The sequence below is a fragment of the Culex pipiens genome, chromosome 2 (genome assembly GCF_016801865.2).
Source record: "Culex pipiens pallens isolate TS chromosome 2, TS_CPP_V2, whole genome shotgun sequence".
Lineage (NCBI taxonomy): Eukaryota > Metazoa > Arthropoda > Insecta > Diptera > Culicidae > Culex > Culex pipiens.
This window is the reverse complement of record NC_068938.1, coordinates 199,506,591-199,526,383: the sequence shown is the minus strand read 5'-3', so window position 1 is coordinate 199,526,383 and position 19,793 is coordinate 199,506,591. Positions and strand designations below refer to the sequence as shown.

Genomic DNA, 19,793 nt, shown 5'->3' with positions numbered 1-19,793 from the left:
CTTAAATAGTTTTGCGACTGGCATTTCGCAAAACGAAGAAAACGTGTGGCGAATGCCATAGAAACGGCAAAGCGAGCAAAAGGGGCGGAGCATCCGTTGACGCATTGAACGAACAAAACCAAGCTGACGATTCATTTTCGGCCATTTCCATCGCAACCGTCGAAGGACAAACATCGTCGAACCTGTCTCTGAGAAGATGCCACCAAAGTCAGCTGCGGTCAAGACGGTCGCGGCCTCGCCTACTGGTACTGTTGCCGCTGCGGTGAAGAAGGCCGGTGCTGGACGCTCCAAGAAGAACATCGTCAAAAGCAGTGGCCTCGAGAAGACGAAGAAGAGGAAGTCCCGCAAGGAAAGTTACGCGATCTACATCTACAAGGTGCTGAAGCAGGTCCACCCGGACACGGGAATTTCGTCCAAGGCCATGAGCATCATGAACAGCTTCGTGAATGACGTGTTCGAACGGATTTCCGCTGAGGCATCCCGGCTGGTCCACTACAACAAGCGGCAAACCGTAACGTCCCGCGAGATCCAGACGGCGGTCCGCTTGCTGCTGCCCGGGGAGTTGGCCAAGCATGCCGTATCGGAGGGAACGAAGGCGGTGACCAAGTACACGAGCTCGCGAGAATAGGCAGGGGAAAACAACAAGAAACGGCCCTTTTCAGGGCCACTGAAATTTTACGAAAGAGTTATTCTTATCAAAATTCATAGTTCAAATACAGGCACAATACCCCAACCAGTTCAATTTGATTATTTAAAATTTATTAGAATCTTCTACGATTCCTTTGCGATTTTAATATGTTTCGGTCCCTGAATTCAATGAACCAGAAGAATCGTGATTTCACATCGTAATTTCAAAAGAACAAACGTTAGTTACGTAACGCAATTTTGTGAGGGGGGAGGAAATTGGCGTTACGTAATAAAAGTCCGCTCCGATTAAGATACATTTATTCTGAGAGAATGACAGTTAGCTAGCGCTAACTATACCATGTTGAAATTTGTTTCAGGGGTCGGAATTCTGAAACAGAATTTTCAGTTTGAATCGTCTACGGAATCGGTCGTTGCGTTTGAAATGGAAAACGATTCAAATTGATGTCCTTTTTCCAATTAACTTGACTAAGTAGAATCGTTTGGCAGAATTTAGGTTGTAGAATCAACTCTTTCGTGATTGATTTAGTGGCCCTGAAAAGGGCCGTTTAATTTCAATGATGAACGGAACTTCCACTTATCCTCCGAATCCGTACAGCGTGCGTCCCTGGCGCTTCAGGGCGTACACGACGTCCATGGCCGTGACGGTCTTCCGCTTGGCGTGCTCGGTGTAGGTGACCGCATCACGGATCACGTTCTCCAGGAACACCTTCAACACACCGCGCGTTTCCTCGTAGATAAGTCCGGAAATACGCTTCACGCCGCCACGACGAGCCAGTCGACGGATGGCCGGCTTGGTGATGCCCTGGATGTTGTCGCGAAGAACCTTGCGATGCCGCTTGGCGCCTCCTTTTCCGAGTCCTTTGCCTCCCTTGCCGCGTCCAGTCATGGTGAGCTGCTTTCAAATTGAGGTGTTGACGGTCCAAGTGATGATCGTAGAATGGTGAAAATGTAGAATTTTTTTTTTTTTTTTTTTTCAATTCAATCAATTTTTATTTGTTCTTTTGCTCAACCCGGCTCGATTTACATAGATAGTGATACAGAATTCTCTCTTCATCTAAATTTCAGTTTTTCGTACGTGTTGTACATTGTTGGTTTCTCGTATAGTTTACATTTTGCATTTAGGATGCACATGTTTAGTCTGAATTATTAAAATATCCTACCTAACTAAAACTAAAAACCTAGACCTAACCAACCCTGAACAGGTTTCGAATCAATTCGATATTGCTTAAGGCACATTTAGTTTTAAATTTTTCAAGATTAGTTTTCAATCTGTCCTCAAACATTGCGACACCAGCTTGCTGGTGGACTTGAGTGGTACGGGACCAGTGGGGGATGTTTAAAATCATTTTAAGGACCTTATTTTGCAACCTTTGAATTCTCACTTTATGCGACCTCGCACAGCATTGCCAGACCTGACCCGCATATTCCATCATTGGGAGGAATATTTGTTTGTAGATGGCCAACCTGTTAGCAAGGCACAGGCGGGAGTTACGTTTTATGAGGGGAAAGAGGGAACGTATCATGGCGCAGCCTTGATTGATTATTTTGTCTACCTGGTCTCGGAAGAGAAGCTTCCGATCAAGAATGAGACCAAGGTAGACAACGTTCGAAGACCACTCAATCGAGCAGCCATCGAGATGGAGTTTAAGGTTGTTGGGAGGGACAAGACGATCCGACAGGGTGTGGGGGAAAACAATAGCTTGGGTCTTGGCAGCGTTGATTTTAACTTTCCAGTTCTTGAAGTACTCCGACAGAGCATTCAGGCCGTTCTGTAGTTTGTTCACCATGTGTCGAATCACTCGGCCCTTGAACATGATGGCAGTGTCGTCTGCGAACAGAGCCAACTGACCACCACGAGCAAGGGGAGGAATGTCCGAGGTGAAGATGTTAAAGAGAATCGGCCCAAGGATACTTCCTTGGGGGACTCCAGCTAAGATCATTTCTAGATCGGAGAGAACACTTCCTACAGAGACCTGAAATACTCTGTCCGACAAGTAGTTAAAGATGATTTTGATCAGATAGATTGGGAATCTGAACTGGAGAAGTTTGTGGACCAAGCCATGGATCCAAACGTTGTCAAACGCTTTCTCAATATCGAGAAGGGCCATAACGGTGGTTTTTGAGACCTGCTTGTTTCGTTTGATGAAGTTTGAGACACGAGTGAGTTGGTGGACAGTGGAACGACCCTTTCTGAAACCGAACTGCTCTTCGATGAAGATGTTGTTGTCATCGACAAAGTTCATGACTCGAGTCATGAGCAGTTTTTCAAGAATTTTAGACATAGAGGAAAGAAGACTTATAGGACGATAGCTTTTGGCACTCGTGGGGTCCTTCCCAGGCTTGGGGATAGGAACGACTTTGGCCAGTTTCCACAGAGATGGGAAATAGCCAAGCACGAGGCAGGTGTTGAAAATAGAAGATAGGTGATTAAAGAAAGAGGGGCTGAGATTCTTAATCTCCAAGTTGAAGATTCCGTCTAGGCCAGGGGCTTTCATGTTTTTGGTGCTTTGGACGGCAGCCCTGATCTCTTCAGCAGAGATCCTTCGAATTGTTTCAGGGTCAATAGGGGAGGATTCAATTTGTGCAATGCTAGCAGAGACGGCAGGCTCGAATGGGCTGGGCATGGTCTGGCCAATGCGATGCGAGTTGCTAAAGTGTTGTGCTAGTTCGTTCGCTTTTTCAAGGGGTGAGACTAGAAGGTTTGCTACTGTAGGATTAGAAGGGACCAAGGGAGGGACAGGTTTGGGTTTGTTTTTAAGGATTTTGGTTATTTTCCAGAAGGGTTTTGAGTGTTTAGGGAGGGATTCAAGTTTGGATGCAAAGCTGGTGTTTTTCAAAACTGTTAACCTGTCCTGAATGATTGTGTTTAGCTGACTAACAAGGATCTGTTTCTCTCTAAGCCCTGTCCGTTGGAATTGTCTACGGTAAAGATTCCTAAGTCTAATGTAGTGTTTTGTAGTTGTGTCGATGTCCACGTGCTTACTTACAGTTGGTATCACCCGCACGTGCCTTGACCTAGCTGCATCCATCGCCTGCTGCACCTCCTCCAACGCTCGGTCGACGTCTTCCACTGTTGCGATTGGTTGATTGTAGTTGATGTTGTTGTCCACCGTGTCACGAAACGCGACCCAGTTGACACGATGGTAGTCTCGATGTTTCAGCTGTTGACGTTCCGTAGCAACCGAACCGATGTCAGCAATGACCGGGCGGTGGTCCGATGACAGCTCGTTCAAGACCTTGGGCGGCGACAAATTGTCCGGGATGTTGGTAAGGAAGATGTCCAGTACAGAGCCTCTCCCTGCTGCTGAGTAGTATGTTGGTTCGTCCGGGGGCACCAGCACATAATGCCCTACAAGAGCATCATCCGCCAGGAGGGTCCCGTTTCGGTTGTTTCTGCTGTCGCCGCAGACGGCGTGTCGCGCGTTGAGATCACCAGCTATCACGAATTTGGAGTGCCTCCGCGATAGCTTGGCAAGGTCGTTTTTAAAGGTTGTCTGTGAACCGTCCGCTACTTTGCACTGCCTCGGACAGTACACAGCGATGAACGTCACCGGGCCGATCGAAGTCTCCAACTCGATGCCGATTGCTTCGATGAACGATGTTCGGAAGCTGGGTAGCACACGAAATTTACGCAGCGAACGATGAACCAGAAGGGCCACACCGCCACCAGTTGTGGCCGTCCGGTCCAGTCTAATGGGGACGTGTTCAGGCAGCCAGAGTTTGCCTTCGGTTTTGAGGTAGGTTTCTGTCACAGCACAGATGTCGACTTCGTGAACTCGCAGAAAGTCTGCGAGCTCGACCGATTTGCTCGCAACAGATCGAGCGTTCCAGTTGGCGAGGCGTAGGGGCTTAGGATCCATAATAAACTTCGAGTGTGTACTTACAGACGGCGTCAAATTGCTCCTTCTGGGTCTTGAGTCCTTGTAGCCGTTGTATAAGCCCCTGGAACAGGGCAAACAGCTCGTTGGCAGTGTAGAGTCCATCCTCTGGGTTATCACTCGGCGCGCCGGCAGCGGCGTTGGGCGATTCGTTGGTGACTTGCGCGAAGCTTCGGAATCCCGGGGGAATCGGCCTGCCCTCGGCTTTGTGGTTGGTGCCTGGTGCTTGGTTCTGGCTGGTGCTTGGGGTTGGGTTCAGGCTGGCTCCTGGATTTTGTTGTTTCTGCCCGCGGCCGGGGATGTGGTTCAGCGGAAGCGGTTGTAGGTTTGGCACCACAAAACGCGGCCTTGGTGGTTGGAACTGCGGGAAATCCGCCGGGTTCGGCGTAGCGTCCTTCTGCTTGGATTGCGGTGCTCGCCGGGCTGCGGCTGCTCGTCTCATTTGAATGAATTCCGCCCTCTTCGGGCAGTTCCGGTCGGTCGAAGGGTGATCCCCATCGCAGTTGCAACACTTGGCAATCAAAACATCCGTGACGCAGCCCTCCGCGTCGTGATTTGCTCCACATTTCTCGCACCGCGGGTTCATGTGGCAGTTTCGTGCCCCGTGTCCAAAGTTGAAGCACTTGGTACATTGGGTCACGTCTCGGTGGATCGGCCGGTACCTTTCCCACTCGACGATCACGTTTGCCACCGCCCGGATGTCCTTGAGATCCCTGAGGCAGGTTGTTCCGTTTTCCAGGTGAACCAGGTAGAGCTGGTCCCTGAACTTGAGGTCCTTCTGCTTGCGCCGGATCTTGTGGATCGCTTCGACCTTCAGACCCAGCTGGGTCAGGTACTCGTTCAGCTCGTCGGTTCCCATGTCATACAGGCCACGCAGAACAACCTTGAAAGGCTTCTTTGCAGGGATGTCATGGGTGAAGTACTGGGCGTTCTTCTGGCGGAGGTATTCCTCCACCGCGTTGAAGTGTTGCTGGGAAGGCACGATCACCTTGTACCCCTCGGTGCACAGCTTGATTGAGGCCTTCAGCCCCCGTTTGATCAAGACGTCCAGTTCAGCCTTCAGGTCACCGTTGACTCCGCGCACGTAAAATGGTGGCATTTTCTCCTTCTTTTCCACCTCCGGCATCGCCAGAGGAGCGTATTTGTTGGACGCCAAAAGTGACGACTGTGATCCTGGGTGGGACTGCTTGGCATTCTTGCCCGCGGAGCCCGCGCCCCGTTCCTGCTTCCGCTTCATGTACGGCGTGTACCGCGACAACTTGCAAAGTTAACCAAAACGAAAACGGGTAAAAAAGAACTCCTTCCTCTTCAGAGGTTAGAAACGGAATGATGTGTGAAAATGTAGAACTATCAATTTGTTTTATAAAATTACCCCCACCCTTTTTTGCGGCGTCGTTTCTGTCGTTTTCGTTCTCTTCTCCCTCTCCAGCAGTATGTGCTGCTCTGTGATTGGTTGATGCGTGCGAGGAAAAGTTATAAAACAAATTTTCAGCTGTCAGAAATTTTTATTCTCTAGTCGTCTTTCCAATCGTCAACAACTCGTCGAACGTCAACGATGGCTCGTACCAAGCAAACTGCCCGAAAGTCCACCGGTGGCAAGGCCCCGCGGAAGCAGCTGGCCACCAAGGCCGCTCGTAAGAGTGCGCCGTCCTCGGGAGGAGTGAAGAAGCCCCATCGGTTCCGGTCGGGAACGGTGGCCCTGCGGGAGATTCGCCGCTATCAGAAGTCCACAGATCTGCTGCTGCGGAAGGCGCCCTTCCAGCGGCTAGTGCGTGAGGTGGCCCAGGATTTCAAGACGGACCTTCGCTTCCAGAGTTCGGCCGTGATGGCGCTGCAGGAGGCCTGCGAAGCGTACCTGGTCGGGCTGTTCGAGGACACCAATCTGTGCGCGATTCACGCCAAGCGGGTCACGATCATGCCCAAGGATATCCAGCTAGCTCGTCGTGTTCGTGGAGAACGTAATTGAGCTGTGAGAGCTGCATATCGAACCAAAATCGGCCCTTTTCAGGGCCACTAATTTATCTCGAAAGAGTTATTCTCGTAAAACAATTCATAAAGTACGTCATATTCAAATCAACATAAATATATTCCCATTCCAGTTTGACAGCTTGCTCAGAGCAGACGTGTGTCCTTTGAGCGCGTTTTTGACGGTGTTTTTGACATAGGACTATGTCTTTACTTACTATATTGGGGGGCCAGTTCAGAAATTCGATCCAAAGCGTCACTTTTAAGCGTTAAAAAAGGGGACATTTTGAACGCTTATATCTTTTTTCCCTGTGAATCAATCCAGATGGTTGGACCACCAATCGAAAGAGGAAGACTTCAGCTATTGTTTAACTACATAGATAGTCTGACTAAACATAGTTAAAGCACTTAAAACATGCAATCAAAATGAGTAATTTTTCAGTACAAATCGGACAGATGACCAATCAGAGCGAGCGTATGCATTCGAGACCGCGCCTCTTTTGTGCCGTTCTCCGGCTGTGCCGCTATTTAAGCAGAAAATTTCGCAAAAGCAAGTCACTTTGGAACGAGCACTCGAACTGTGCACGTCGGGCCGGCGCGGAGCAGCAGCAGCAGCGGCCAATAGAAGAAGAGGACCAGCAACCAGAAGGAAGAACCACCGGCAGCAGAAGGAGGAAATTCGAGCGAAGCGGACGGCGTGGAAGTCGCTATGATGCGGCGGTTCTCATGAAAAATGGCCAATTCGACAGTTGTGGCCAAAACCAGAAGTGGCCGATGCCCTCAAAGAAGGTTCCCCCGGGGCCTGGGGGGACATTTACAGAAACATACGAGTTGTGGCAATATGGGTATCAAAATTCATGGTTTTTGATACTGAACATAATAATGGTCATTTCGACAGTAGTGGCCACAACCTGGAGTGGCCGGTGCCCTCAAAGAAGGTTCCCCCGGGGCCTGGGGGGACATTTACAGAAACATACGAGTTGTGGCAATATGGGTATCAAAATTCATGGTTTTTTATACTGAACATAATAATGGCCATTTCGACAGTAGTGGCCACAACCTGGAGTGGCCGGTGCCCTCAAAGAAGGTTCCCCCGGGGCCTGGGGGGACATTTACAGAAACATACGAGTTGTGGCAATATGGGTATCAAAATTCATGGTTTTTTATACTGAACATAATAATGGCCATTTCGACAGTAGTTGCCACAACCTGGAGTGACCGGTGCCTTCAAAGAAGGTTCCCCCGGGGCCTGGGGGGACATTTACAGAAACATACGAGTTGTGGCAATATGGGTATCAAAATTCATGGTTTTTGATACTGAACATAATAATGGCCATTTCGACAGTAGTGGCCACAACCTGGAGTGGCCGGTGCCCTCAAAGAAGGTTCCTCCGGGGCCTGGGGGGACATTTACAGAAACATACGAGTTGTGGCAATATGGGTATCAAAATTCATGGTTTTTGATACTGAACATAATAATGGCCATTTTGACAGTAGTGGCCACAACCTGGAGTGGCCGGTGCCCTCAAAGAAGGTTCCTCCGGGGCCTGGGGGGACATTTACAGAAACATACGAGTTGTGGCAATATGGGTATCAAAATTCATTGTTTTTGATACTGAACATAATAATGGCCATTTCGACTGTAGTGGCCGGTGCCCTCAAAGAAGGTTCCTCCGGGGCCTGGGGGGACATTTACAGAAACATACGAGTTGTGGCAATATGGGTATCAAAATTCATGGTTTTTGATACTGAACATAATAATGGTCATTTCGACAGTAGTGGCCACAACCTGGAGTGGCCGGTGCCCTCAAAGAAGGTTCCCCCGGGGCCTGGGGGGACATTTACAGAAACATACGAGTTGTGGCAATATGGGTATCAAAATTCATGGTTTTTTATACTGAACATAATAATGGCCATTTCGACAGTAGTGGCCACAACCTGGAGTGGCCGGTGCCCTCAAAGAAGGTTCCTCCGGGGCCTGGGGGGACATTTACAGAAACATACGAGTTGTGGCAATATGGGTATCAAAATTCATGGTTTTTGATACTGAACATAATAATGGCCATTTTGACAGTAGTGGCCACAACCTGGAGTGGCCGGTGCCCTCAAAGAAGGTTCCTCCGGGGCCTGGGGGGACATTTACAGAAACATACGAGTTGTGGCAATATGGGTATCAAAATTCATTGTTTTTGATACTGAACATAATAATGGCCATTTCGACTGTAGTGGCCGGTGCCCTCAAAGAAGGTTCCTCCGGGGCCTGGGGGGACATTTACAGAAACATACGAGTTGTGGCAATATGGGTATCAAAATTCATTGTTTTTGATACTGAACATAATAATGGCCATTTCGACTGTAGTGGCCGGTGCCCTCAAAGAAGGTTCCTCCGGGGCCTGGGGGGACATTTACAGAAACATACGAGTTGTGGCAATATGGGTATCAAAATTCATGGTTTTTGATACTGAACATAATAATGGTCATTTCGACAGTAGTGGCCACAACCTGGAGTGGCCGGTGCCCTCAAAGAAGGTTCCCCCGGGGCCTGGGGGGACATTTACAGAAACATACGAGTTGTGGCAATATGGGTATCAAAATTCATGGTTTTTTATACTGAACATAATAATGGCCATTTCGACAGTAGTGGCCACAACCTGGAGTGGCCGGTGCCCTCAAAGAAGGTTCCCCCGGGGCCTGGGGGGACATTTACAGAAACATACGAGTTGTGGCAATATGGGTATCAAAATTCATGGTTTTTTATACTGAACATAATAATGGCCATTTCGACAGTAGTTGCCACAACCTGGAGTGACCGGTGCCTTCAAAGAAGGTTCCCCCGGGGCCTGGGGGGACATTTACAGAAACATACGAGTTGTGGCAATATGGGTATCAAAATTCATGGTTTTTGATACTGAACATAATAATGGCCATTTCGACAGTAGTGGCCACAACCTGGAGTGGCCGGTGCCCTCAAAGAAGGTTCCTCCGGGGCCTGGGGGGACATTTACAGAAACATACGAGTTGTGGCAATATGGGTATCAAAATTCATGGTTTTTGATACTGAACATAATAATGGCCATTTTGACAGTAGTGGCCACAACCTGGAGTGGCCGGTGTCCTCAAAGAAGGTTCCCCCGGGGCCTGGGGGGACATTTACAGAAACATACGAGTTGTGGCAATATGGGTATCAAAATTCATGGTTTTTTATACTGAACATAATAATGGCCATTTCGACAGTAGTTGCCACAACCTGGAGTGACCGGTGCCTTCAAAGAAGGTTCCCCCGGGGCCTGGGGGGACATTTACAGAAACATACGAGTTGTGGCAATATGGGTATCAAAATTCATGGTTTTTTATACTGAACATAATAATGGCCATTTCGACAGTAGTGGCCACAACCTGGAGTGGCCGGTGCCCTCAAAGAAGGTTCCCCCGGGGCCTGGGGGGACATTTACAGAAACATACGAGTTGTGGCAATATGGGTATCAAAATTCATGGTTTTTTATACTGAACATAATAATGGCCATTTCGACAGTAGTTGCCACAACCTGGAGTGACCGGTGCCTTCAAAGAAGGTTCCCCCGGGGCCTGGGGGGACATTTACAGAAACATACGAGTTGTGGCAATATGGGTATCAAAATTCATGGTTTTTGATACTGAACATAATAATGGCCATTTCGACAGTAGTGGCCACAACCTGGAGTGGCCGGTGCCCTCAAAGAAGGTTCCTCCGGGGCCTGGGGGGACATTTACAGAAACATACGAGTTGTGGCAATATGGGTATCAAAATTCATGGTTTTTGATACTGAACATAATAATGGCCATTTTGACAGTAGTGGCCACAACCTGGAGTGGCCGGTGCCCTCAAAGAAGGTTCCTCCGGGGCCTGGGGGGACATTTACAGAAACATACGAGTTGTGGCAATATGGGTATCAAAATTCATTGTTTTTGATACTGAACATAATAATGGCCATTTCGACTGTAGTGGCCGGTGCCCTCAAAGAAGGTTCCTCCGGGGCCTGGGGGGACATTTACAGAAACATACGAGTTGTGGCAATATGGGTATCAAAATTCATGGTTTTTGATACTGAACATAATAATGGTCATTTCGACAGTAGTGGCCACAACCTGGAGTGGCCGGTGCCCTCAAAGAAGGTTCCCCCGGGGCCTGGGGGGACATTTACAGAAACATACGAGTTGTGGCAATATGGGTATCAAAATTCATGGTTTTTTATACTGAACATAATAATGGCCATTTCGACAGTAGTGGCCACAACCTGGAGTGGCCGGTGCCCTCAAAGAAGGTTCCTCCGGGGCCTGGGGGGACATTTACAGAAACATACGAGTTGTGGCAATATGGGTATCAAAATTCATGGTTTTTGATACTGAACATAATAATGGCCATTTTGACAGTAGTGGCCACAACCTGGAGTGGCCGGTGCCCTCAAAGAAGGTTCCTCCGGGGCCTGGGGGGACATTTACAGAAACATACGAGTTGTGGCAATATGGGTATCAAAATTCATTGTTTTTGATACTGAACATAATAATGGCCATTTCGACTGTAGTGGCCGGTGCCCTCAAAGAAGGTTCCTCCGGGGCCTGGGGGGACATTTACAGAAACATACGAGTTGTGGCAATATGGGTATCAAAATTCATTGTTTTTGATACTGAACATAATAATGGCCATTTCGACTGTAGTGGCCGGTGCCCTCAAAGAAGGTTCCTCCGGGGCCTGGGGGGACATTTACAGAAACATACGAGTTGTGGCAATATGGGTATCAAAATTCATGGTTTTTGATACTGAACATAATAATGGTCATTTCGACAGTAGTGGCCACAACCTGGAGTGGCCGGTGCCCTCAAAGAAGGTTCCCCCGGGGCCTGGGGGGACATTTACAGAAACATACGAGTTGTGGCAATATGGGTATCAAAATTCATGGTTTTTTATACTGAACATAATAATGGCCATTTCGACAGTAGTGGCCACAACCTGGAGTGGCCGGTGCCCTCAAAGAAGGTTCCCCCGGGGCCTGGGGGGACATTTACAGAAACATACGAGTTGTGGCAATATGGGTATCAAAATTCATGGTTTTTTATACTGAACATAATAATGGCCATTTCGACAGTAGTTGCCACAACCTGGAGTGACCGGTGCCTTCAAAGAAGGTTCCCCCGGGGCCTGGGGGGACATTTACAGAAACATACGAGTTGTGGCAATATGGGTATCAAAATTCATGGTTTTTGATACTGAACATAATAATGGCCATTTCGACAGTAGTGGCCACAACCTGGAGTGGCCGGTGCCCTCAAAGAAGGTTCCTCCGGGGCCTGGGGGGACATTTACAGAAACATACGAGTTGTGGCAATATGGGTATCAAAATTCATGGTTTTTGATACTGAACATAATAATGGCCATTTTGACAGTAGTGGCCACAACCTGGAGTGGCCGGTGTCCTCAAAGAAGGTTCCCCCGGGGCCTGGGGGGACATTTACAGAAACATACGAGTTGTGGCAATATGGGTATCAAAATTCATGGTTTTTTATACTGAACATAATAATGGCCATTTCGACAGTAGTTGCCACAACCTGGAGTGACCGGTGCCTTCAAAGAAGGTTCCCCCGGGGCCTGGGGGGACATTTACAGAAACATACGAGTTGTGGCAATATGGGTATCAAAATTCATGGTTTTTGATACTGAACATAATAATGGCCATTTCGACAGTAGTGGCCACAACCTGGAGTGGCCGGTGCCCTCAAAGAAGGTTCCTCCGGGGCCTGGGGGGACATTTACAGAAACATACGAGTTGTGGCAATATGGGTATCAAAATTCATGGTTTTTGATACTGAACATAATAATGGCCATTTTGACAGTAGTGGCCACAACCTGGAGTGGCCGGTGTCCTCAAAGAAGGTTCCCCCGGGGCCTGGGGGGACATTTACAGAAACATACGAGTTGTGGCAATATGGGTATCAAAATTCATTGTTTTTGATACTGAACATAATAATGGCCATTTCGACTGTAGTGGCCGGTGCCCTCAAAGAAGGTTCCTTCGGGGCCTGGGGGGACATTTACAGAAACATACGAGTTGTGGCAATATGGGTATCAAAATTCATGGTTTTTTATACTGAACATAATGGCCATTTCGACAGTAGTGGCCACAACCTGGAGTGGCCGGTGCCCTCAAAGAAGGTTCCCCCGGGGCCTGGGGGGACATTTACAGAAACATACGAGTTGTGGCAATATGGGTATCAAAATTCATTGTTTTTGATATTGTACATGAAAATTGACATTCCGACAGTAGTGGCCACAACCTTGAGTGACCGGTGATCTCAAAGCAGGTTTCCCCGGGGCCCGGAGGGTCTTTAACAGAACCATACGAGTTGTGGCAATATGGATATCAAAATTCATGGTTTTTGATACTGAACATGAAAATTGACATTTCGACCGTAGTGGCCACATCCTGGAGTTGCCGGTGCCCTCATAGAAGGTTCACCTTGGGAGAACATTTATGACAATTTTGCCGACAAATCTATGAAACAAAATAAAATATTTCAGATTTCACTAGCAATCCAAAAACACATTCAAATTGTTTGGTCCTATGTCTTTCGGTTATGTCTCTGACATACCATCTTGAACTTTTTTTTTAACTTTCGCCGACGGCCATGGCGGCGGCCGCGACGGCGGAGAGTGAGTGGACGGAGCATAGAACCGAGGATGGAAGGCCGTTCTACTGGAACGCGGCCATGAAGAAAAGTGTGTGGGAGAAACCGGACGGGTTCCAACCCAAAACGCAGGCGGCGACGGGCATGGAGGTGGAAGACTCCGAAGGAGGAGGAGAGGACGGGGGCGAATTTCGTCCCGTGATCAAGGTTCGGCGCAGGAAGGCTAACGAGGAGATCAACGTCGGCGATGGCCAGGAAGTGGAGAAACTGCTCAGCAACAACAAGTTCAGCCCGCTAGCGGAGAAGAGCAACAACAACAACAATGCGAACCCAGCAGCAGAAAAAACCACCCCCGTGGTTCCAGCACCCGGCAAGTCGGCCGGGGAGAAGAAGCAGCCGCCGCTGGTGGTGAAAGAAACGAGCTTCGCCCGCCTTGCGAAGGTGATGTCGACATGTGATGTCCAGCCGGAACACAAACTGACGCGGTACGGCACCAAAATTACGTGCTTCTCGAGCGACGACTTCGACACGGTGCAAGCCCACCTGAAGAAGAACAAGGTGCAGTTCTACACGCACGGAAAGCGCAGTGCGAGACCGCACCGGGTAGTAATGCGAGGTCTCCCGAACGCGGAACCGGATTACGTCAAGGAGCTGCTCAAGACGGAACATCAACTGGACGCCTTGGCAGTACACGCCATCAGGCGGAAGCAGCAGCTTCCCGCCATCGATGAGACGCCTTTCATCGTGCTCTTCCCCAAGGGTCACACCAGTCTGAAGGAGTTGAGTAGCAAGGTAAAGAAAGTGGGACCAGTCGTCGTCCGGTGGGTGGCCTACCGGAACAAAGAACCGCACGTGACCCAGTGCAAGAACTGCTTGCAGTTCGGTCACGGAACCAGTAACTGCCATCTCAAGCCCAGGTGCAGCAGCTGTGGGGGTGCTCACAGCACGGAAAAGTGCAAAGCTGAAGAAACGGAAGCCAAGAAGTGTGTCAACTGCTCTGGATCTCACGAGGGTCTGGACCGCAGCTGTCCCAAACGTGCGCAGTTCATCCAGTCGAGGCAGCAGGCGTCTACGCCGAAGCCGCCAGCATGGAAGAAGGACAAACAGACTCCGGCAGGAGCCGCGTTTACCGCGGCGGATTTTCCTCCGCTACCTGGAGCGGTGCCGTCCGTCGGGACGGAAGAAAAACATCCTCGTCCCGCAGGAAGAAGTCGAGAAGATACTGGCGCCGGCGCCGGTGCAACCCCGAAGGAGCAACAAGGCGAACGGAAGCTGTACAGCGAGTCGGAGCTGTGGGCCATTTACCGAGAATACCGAGTACGCTTGAGGCAGTGCAAGACACCTGAGGAACAGATTGATGTGATCGCACACTTGCTGACACATGGCACGAGCAAATGATCATCTAATTCAGTTACGGTTTTTTTTTTCTTTTCTTTTATTATTTTTTGTACTATTGATCCTCGGTCCTAACCTGGTCACAGCACCTAAAAGGACCTAATAAAAATAAGTTATGAACAAAAAAAAAAATAAATATATTCCCCCCTCCTCCCTTCACAAACTTTCTGTCACTGTCACTGTCAAATTTGCTCAGACCCCCCCCCTCTTCCCCCATAGAGCTTTATGACGTTTCGCGTACGCACACTAGCGCACCATCTGATTTTGCTGGCCGGACAAAATTTAACCTCAATCTTTTTTGTGTACGTACACGCAATACATGCGCACGTAGAGACCTCTATAGAGCTTTATGACGTTTCGCGTACGCACACTAGCGCACCATTTGGTTTTGCTGGCTGACAAAATTTAACCTCACTTTATTTTCGTGTACGTACACGCAATACATACGCACGTAGAATGCTCTATCGAGAAATTAAAAGTGAGAGTGCGCGTGCAACATAGAGTTAAATTTTTCAAAGTGTCATGGTAAGCTTCACAGCAACTTCATAGAAAGTTTAACTCCATGTTGCACACACTCTCACTTTTAATTTCTCGATAGAGCGTGAAAAACTTCATGACTGACGCTTAATGAGAAATAGACGTGAACGGGTGTGTACGTGTGTATGTATTAAATTCATCGAGAAAATAAAGGTATGTAAGAGTGTGTGCAACATGGAGTTAAACTTTCTGTACAGTTGCTGTGAAGGTTCCCATGACACTTCGAAAAGTCTAACTCCATATTGCACGGATACACTCTCACTTTTAATTTCTCGATTATGTAAACAAAGCTTAAAGCTGTGTTCACAATTGGTGAGAACACCAGTCTAGGAAAATTTCAAATTTGCAAGCCAAGCCCGAGAGCGTGAAGAAAAGAAATCGCTCCCTCTCCTTCCCAGTCACAACTTTCTAGCAGAACTGGATATTACAGCATTCTATCAGAAATGTTCCATCGTTCTAGCAGAATTCTGCTAGAATATTTCGTGACTGGGTTTGCTCTGCTGTCCGTAGAGAAGGGATATTTCTTGCCTCCTTTCCTTTTGAGCTTCGTACTGGGCCTAAACTATCAGAGAAGCTAAACCCGTAACGCTTCGGCGATTTTTTGTTGATTTACGTGGCCATAATTAATATAATTACAAATTTATGGTTTCGGATTCAATAACCTTCATGTTATCACTCAAAACTACGATATTAAACTAGTTAAATTATGCAACCAGATTTGATTGAATTCAATTTGTTTATTGTGATGTCAGTATCATTTCAGAGTAAGATTAAGATGTAAGTTCTTGAAAGAGCCGAACCGCTTGCGATCGTTGGTTCAAAATAAGTTGCCACCAATCTGCTGCACCTTGGCCCGGTTGCGCTTTGCGTTCTCCGCACAAACCTCATCGAACAGCTTGTCGTAGTAAATCTTCACCGTCTCTCCGAACAGCTTTCCCGGGTGATGGCCGTCACGTGCGAGTATCTGAACCAGCCGTTGAAATTTGATCAAATCTTGCGTTTCGCCTCCACCGATCCATTCGCGCATTGCCTCCGATGACAATATACGTTTTTTCTCACGCGCGTTGCGCCACTTGGCCCCTTCCGGTCCACGATCGCACACCACGCACTTGCAGTCGAAATCCAACGTGCTGCCATCGTGTTCATCCCACCAGGCGGGAGCATAGCTGGTGAGAATCTGGTCACCCTTTTGGATGGGACGTAGCACGATGATTTTGATTCTTCCGGAATTGACCACGGAGATCACGTTGGGGTCACACGAGTGGTTGATGAGAGACGCGACGGGGGGCAGTGCTGCCAAAAATCCAGCATCTCCGTTTTCTCTACCAAGAAGCAGCGATGAGGTCGCGCGACCGTGAATCAAGAGGCAGCGAAGCATGAAATTGCGCTGAGCTTCGGTACGGAAGATCGATTGAACCAGCGGGTTCTTCATGAAGACCAAGTAGAAAGCCGTCGCGCTCAGCTTCAAGTTGTGTTCAAGATTGGAGTTGTTGCGATTTGGTTTGGCCTGATGCAACACCTTGAACACATCCAACGGATTTGGATGGGTGAAGTCCAGCTCGAGGGGGTTGGAACCGACGGCAGCATTCGGTAGGCAGTACTTCATCATTTGGTCGATGTTGTCGTTGAATGCCGTAAGCCCGTAAAAGAACAGCCTTGGCATCATCATCATATTATCACTGGCCACATTCAGCAGCTTTGTGACCACGCTGCATTCGAACCGGTGCGTAATCCGTAAATCTTCCTCGCGACACTTCTCGCCACAGTACATGACCGCGAAGCAAAGCGAGCACGGAATCAAACTGTTTAGAAAAGCGGATCCACAATGGGCACACTCAACGAAGCTCCGTACAAACGACAGTGAACAGAGATCGCTCTTCTCATCCAGAATAACGTCTCCGGTTTTGAAGTCGCGCTCGGCCACCAGACCACGACCCATATCTCCGAACTCCTTCATGCGGATGCCCTTGGCCATGAAGGGTATCTTGGGATTAACATCAACGTTGATGTCCACGACCGGGAGTGGGACAGTGCCTTTCGAGTGTCCACCGGCGAGGCGTTCCTTGCAGTTGGCCTCTCGTGCCAACAGCTTTGGCAGCAGCCTTTCCGGATAGTTGCTCTTTCTGGCCAGATCGATGTTGTACAACGCAACCTCGTACTCTCCCAATTCGTAGTAGATGGCGGATCTGAAAAGAATTTTCATGATCATCTCAATCTTGACATTTATAACAATCGAACCAGTCTTACCGATTGGCGTAGCCGATTCTCAGGTGTTCCGAAAGGTTCTCCGCGAAGCAAATGCTCCGATTGTACGACCACAGCGCGTCGTCGAACCGTTTTTCCAAGTAGGCAAAATTGCCAACTTTGCGATGGTAAACGGCCTTGGCGTTATCCTTGCCAACCTCTGTTGTACTAAGCAGCGGGTCATAGCGCGCCACAAACTCCCGGTACACCGAAATGTCCGCGTTCCGCCGGTGGCGCGGCATCTCCAAATTCCACCGATCTTGGATAGCCTTGAACGGGAAGTTTGGGAGCGTCATCGAATTATTTGTTGCCGCTGGTTGAAAACGTAATGGAACCATTTAAAATTTTAATATTTTGCCTATTTGTGTAATCATTTAAAAGAAAATTACTAACAGTTAACTTACTGGAACCGACAGTGAATCGAGAGATTTATTGACGTAGACTTACGTCTTTGTCGAAGGTACTGGGGTGCCATTTCAAAAAACCCGGGCCGAAGGCCCTGGATTACTGCGTCATCCGTCAAACGCTTATATCTTCCTTCCCTCTAATCGAATCGACACGATTTATGTTCCATTCGATTCGAAAATTATTCAGCAATTTGCTATAAAACTTTCATTGTTGGCAAAATAGTTTAACTATTGAAACAATTGAATGTTTTAAAATGTTTTCAAAATGCAGAGATTTTGCAAGCAAAATGAGCGCTTCCCACTCACGGACGGGAATGTCAAGTACCTATTTTGAGGGGAAAATCATCCGAGCAACGCGACCGAGTGTCGGTCGCGAAAAAGGAGGGGAAGTAGCCGGCCGAAAGGCTATATAAGAACGCGCGCCAGAGCCCATTCTATCATCCCACATTCCTACTGTGACTGTTGAAGTATTAACATCGAATCCGCTACCCTGAAGCAACATTCACATTCAGTCTCTAGACGCTGACGTGGAAAGAGCTCGCTGACAACAAGGAAAGTTTTGGAGGAAAAGAAGTCGGAAGCTAAACCGATGACGAAGAAGAGGAGGGGCAGCCCCCTTCCCGGCCCGCCGGGTGACCCCCTGCTGGCGAAAAATCCGTTCGCACCGCTCGCCAACCCTGGACCGGCACCGGCGGCAACCGTTCCGCGGAAGGAGAAGCTCCCGCCTTTTTTTGTGAGGTCGATTGAGGGCAACCTCAAGGCCGACCTCGACGCGTTGATCAAACGTGGCCTCAAGGCCACCATGAAACTGTGCACGGATGGGTACAAAATCATCGTGCCGTCGAAGCCCCACTTCAACGCGGTGTTGGAGTACCTCCGGCAGAAGAAAGCTGCGTTCTTCACGCATGACATCCCGGCGGACAAGCCGTTCAAAGTGGTCCTGCGGGGCCTCTACGAGATGCAGGAAGGAGAACTCACCGACTACCTCTCCGACTGTGGCCTGAAGGTTGTCGCGGTCCACAAGATCCGCCGAAAGGAGACCAACACCAAGTTCCGCGACCAACTCTACCTCCTCCACCTGGAGAAGGGGAGCACGACGCTGAAGGACCTCAAGCAAATCAAGGCCGTCGCAAACGTGGTGGTCGAGTGGGAGCAGTATCGCCCGGTCCATCGGGATGTTACGCAGTGCTGGAAGTGCCTGAACTTCGGCCATGGAGGCCGAAACTGCTTTCTCGCCTCGCGCTGTCCGAACTGTGGTGAAAACCACGACCAAGCCCAGTGTGCCGCTGAAATCCTGGTGGCCAAGTGTTGCAACTGCGGTGGTGATCATCCGTCGACCGATCGTGCCTGCCCCAAGCGTGCTGAATTTATTCAGTTCCGGAAGAACGTGGCTGCCCGGAAGAACAACGGTCGTCCGAAGCCAACCCCAATCAACCAGGAGAGCTTTCCAGCTCTTCCCAACCGCAACAGAGTTCCGAATCTCGAGCCAATTCCGCTTCCGGGCCTGCGGCCTAAGCCAGCTCCGAATCCGGTTCCCCCCGGCTTCCAGAGATTTGACCCAACTCCAGGAGTCAAGCCAAACCCGCCCGGCGATGGCCCCAGACCGAGAACCAAACTGCTCACCGCGGCTGAGCTCCTCAACACCTTCAAGATCATGTATGCCAAGCTCATGCAATGCCAAACAGTCGAGGAACAGAGTATGGCGGTCCTCGAGTTCACCTATCAAATCGTTTATGGATAATTACACCCCAACCCGCATCCTCATCTGGAACTCCTGCTCTATTGGCAGGAAAACATTGGAACTAAGCGACTTTCTTCGATCAAACAACATTGAAGTCGCTGCCATTTCGGAAACACACCTTAAGCCGGGGGATAAAGTCTGGGTGCCAGACTACGTTCCGGTTACACTCGAGAGAACGCGTTGCAAAAAGGGCGGCGTCGCTGTCCTGGTGCATCACCTGGTCCACTTCCGGGTCCTACCCAGTCTACAGACTAAGTTCATTGAGGCGGTCGGCGTTGAGGTCGACACCTCGTCGGGCCCTGTCGCAGTCGTGGCTGT

General features: G+C 49.1%; 4 protein-coding genes across 4 annotated transcripts; 2 read left to right on the top strand and 2 right to left on the bottom strand.

Moving 5' to 3' along the window:
• Positions 1 to 134: 134 nt before the first annotated feature.
• LOC120430243 (histone H2B-like) lies at positions 135 to 850 on the top strand. The gene has a single exon (XM_039595322.2). It carries the CDS (start codon positions 197 to 199, stop codon positions 626 to 628), a length of 432 nt encoding a protein of 143 aa, XP_039451256.1. The 5' UTR covers positions 135 to 196; the 3' UTR covers positions 629 to 850.
• A 175-nt stretch (positions 851 to 1,025) lies between these two features.
• LOC120430236 (histone H4) lies at positions 1,026 to 1,574 on the bottom strand. Its single transcript, XM_039595315.2, has one exon. It carries the CDS (start codon positions 1,532 to 1,534, stop codon positions 1,223 to 1,225), a length of 312 nt encoding a protein of 103 aa, XP_039451249.1. The 5' UTR covers positions 1,535 to 1,574; the 3' UTR covers positions 1,026 to 1,222.
• Positions 1,575 to 5,982: 4,408 nt separating this feature from the next.
• LOC120430239 (histone H3-like) lies at positions 5,983 to 6,612 on the top strand. The gene has a single exon (XM_039595319.2). The coding sequence runs from the start codon at positions 6,082 to 6,084 to the stop codon at positions 6,490 to 6,492; it is 411 nt and encodes a 136-aa protein (XP_039451253.1). The 5' UTR covers positions 5,983 to 6,081; the 3' UTR covers positions 6,493 to 6,612.
• A 9,191-nt stretch (positions 6,613 to 15,803) lies between these two features.
• Positions 15,804 to 17,760, bottom strand: LOC120430230 (SET and MYND domain-containing protein DDB_G0273589-like). The gene is made up of 3 exons (XM_039595310.2): positions 17,721 to 17,760; positions 17,331 to 17,640; positions 15,804 to 17,269 (listed from the first exon to the last, which is right to left on the bottom strand). The coding sequence occupies exons 2-3, from the start codon at positions 17,621 to 17,623 to the stop codon at positions 15,901 to 15,903; spliced, it is 1,662 nt and encodes a 553-aa protein (XP_039451244.1). The 5' UTR covers positions 17,624 to 17,640; positions 17,721 to 17,760; the 3' UTR covers positions 15,804 to 15,900.
• Between the last annotated feature and the right edge of the window lie 2,033 nt (positions 17,761 to 19,793).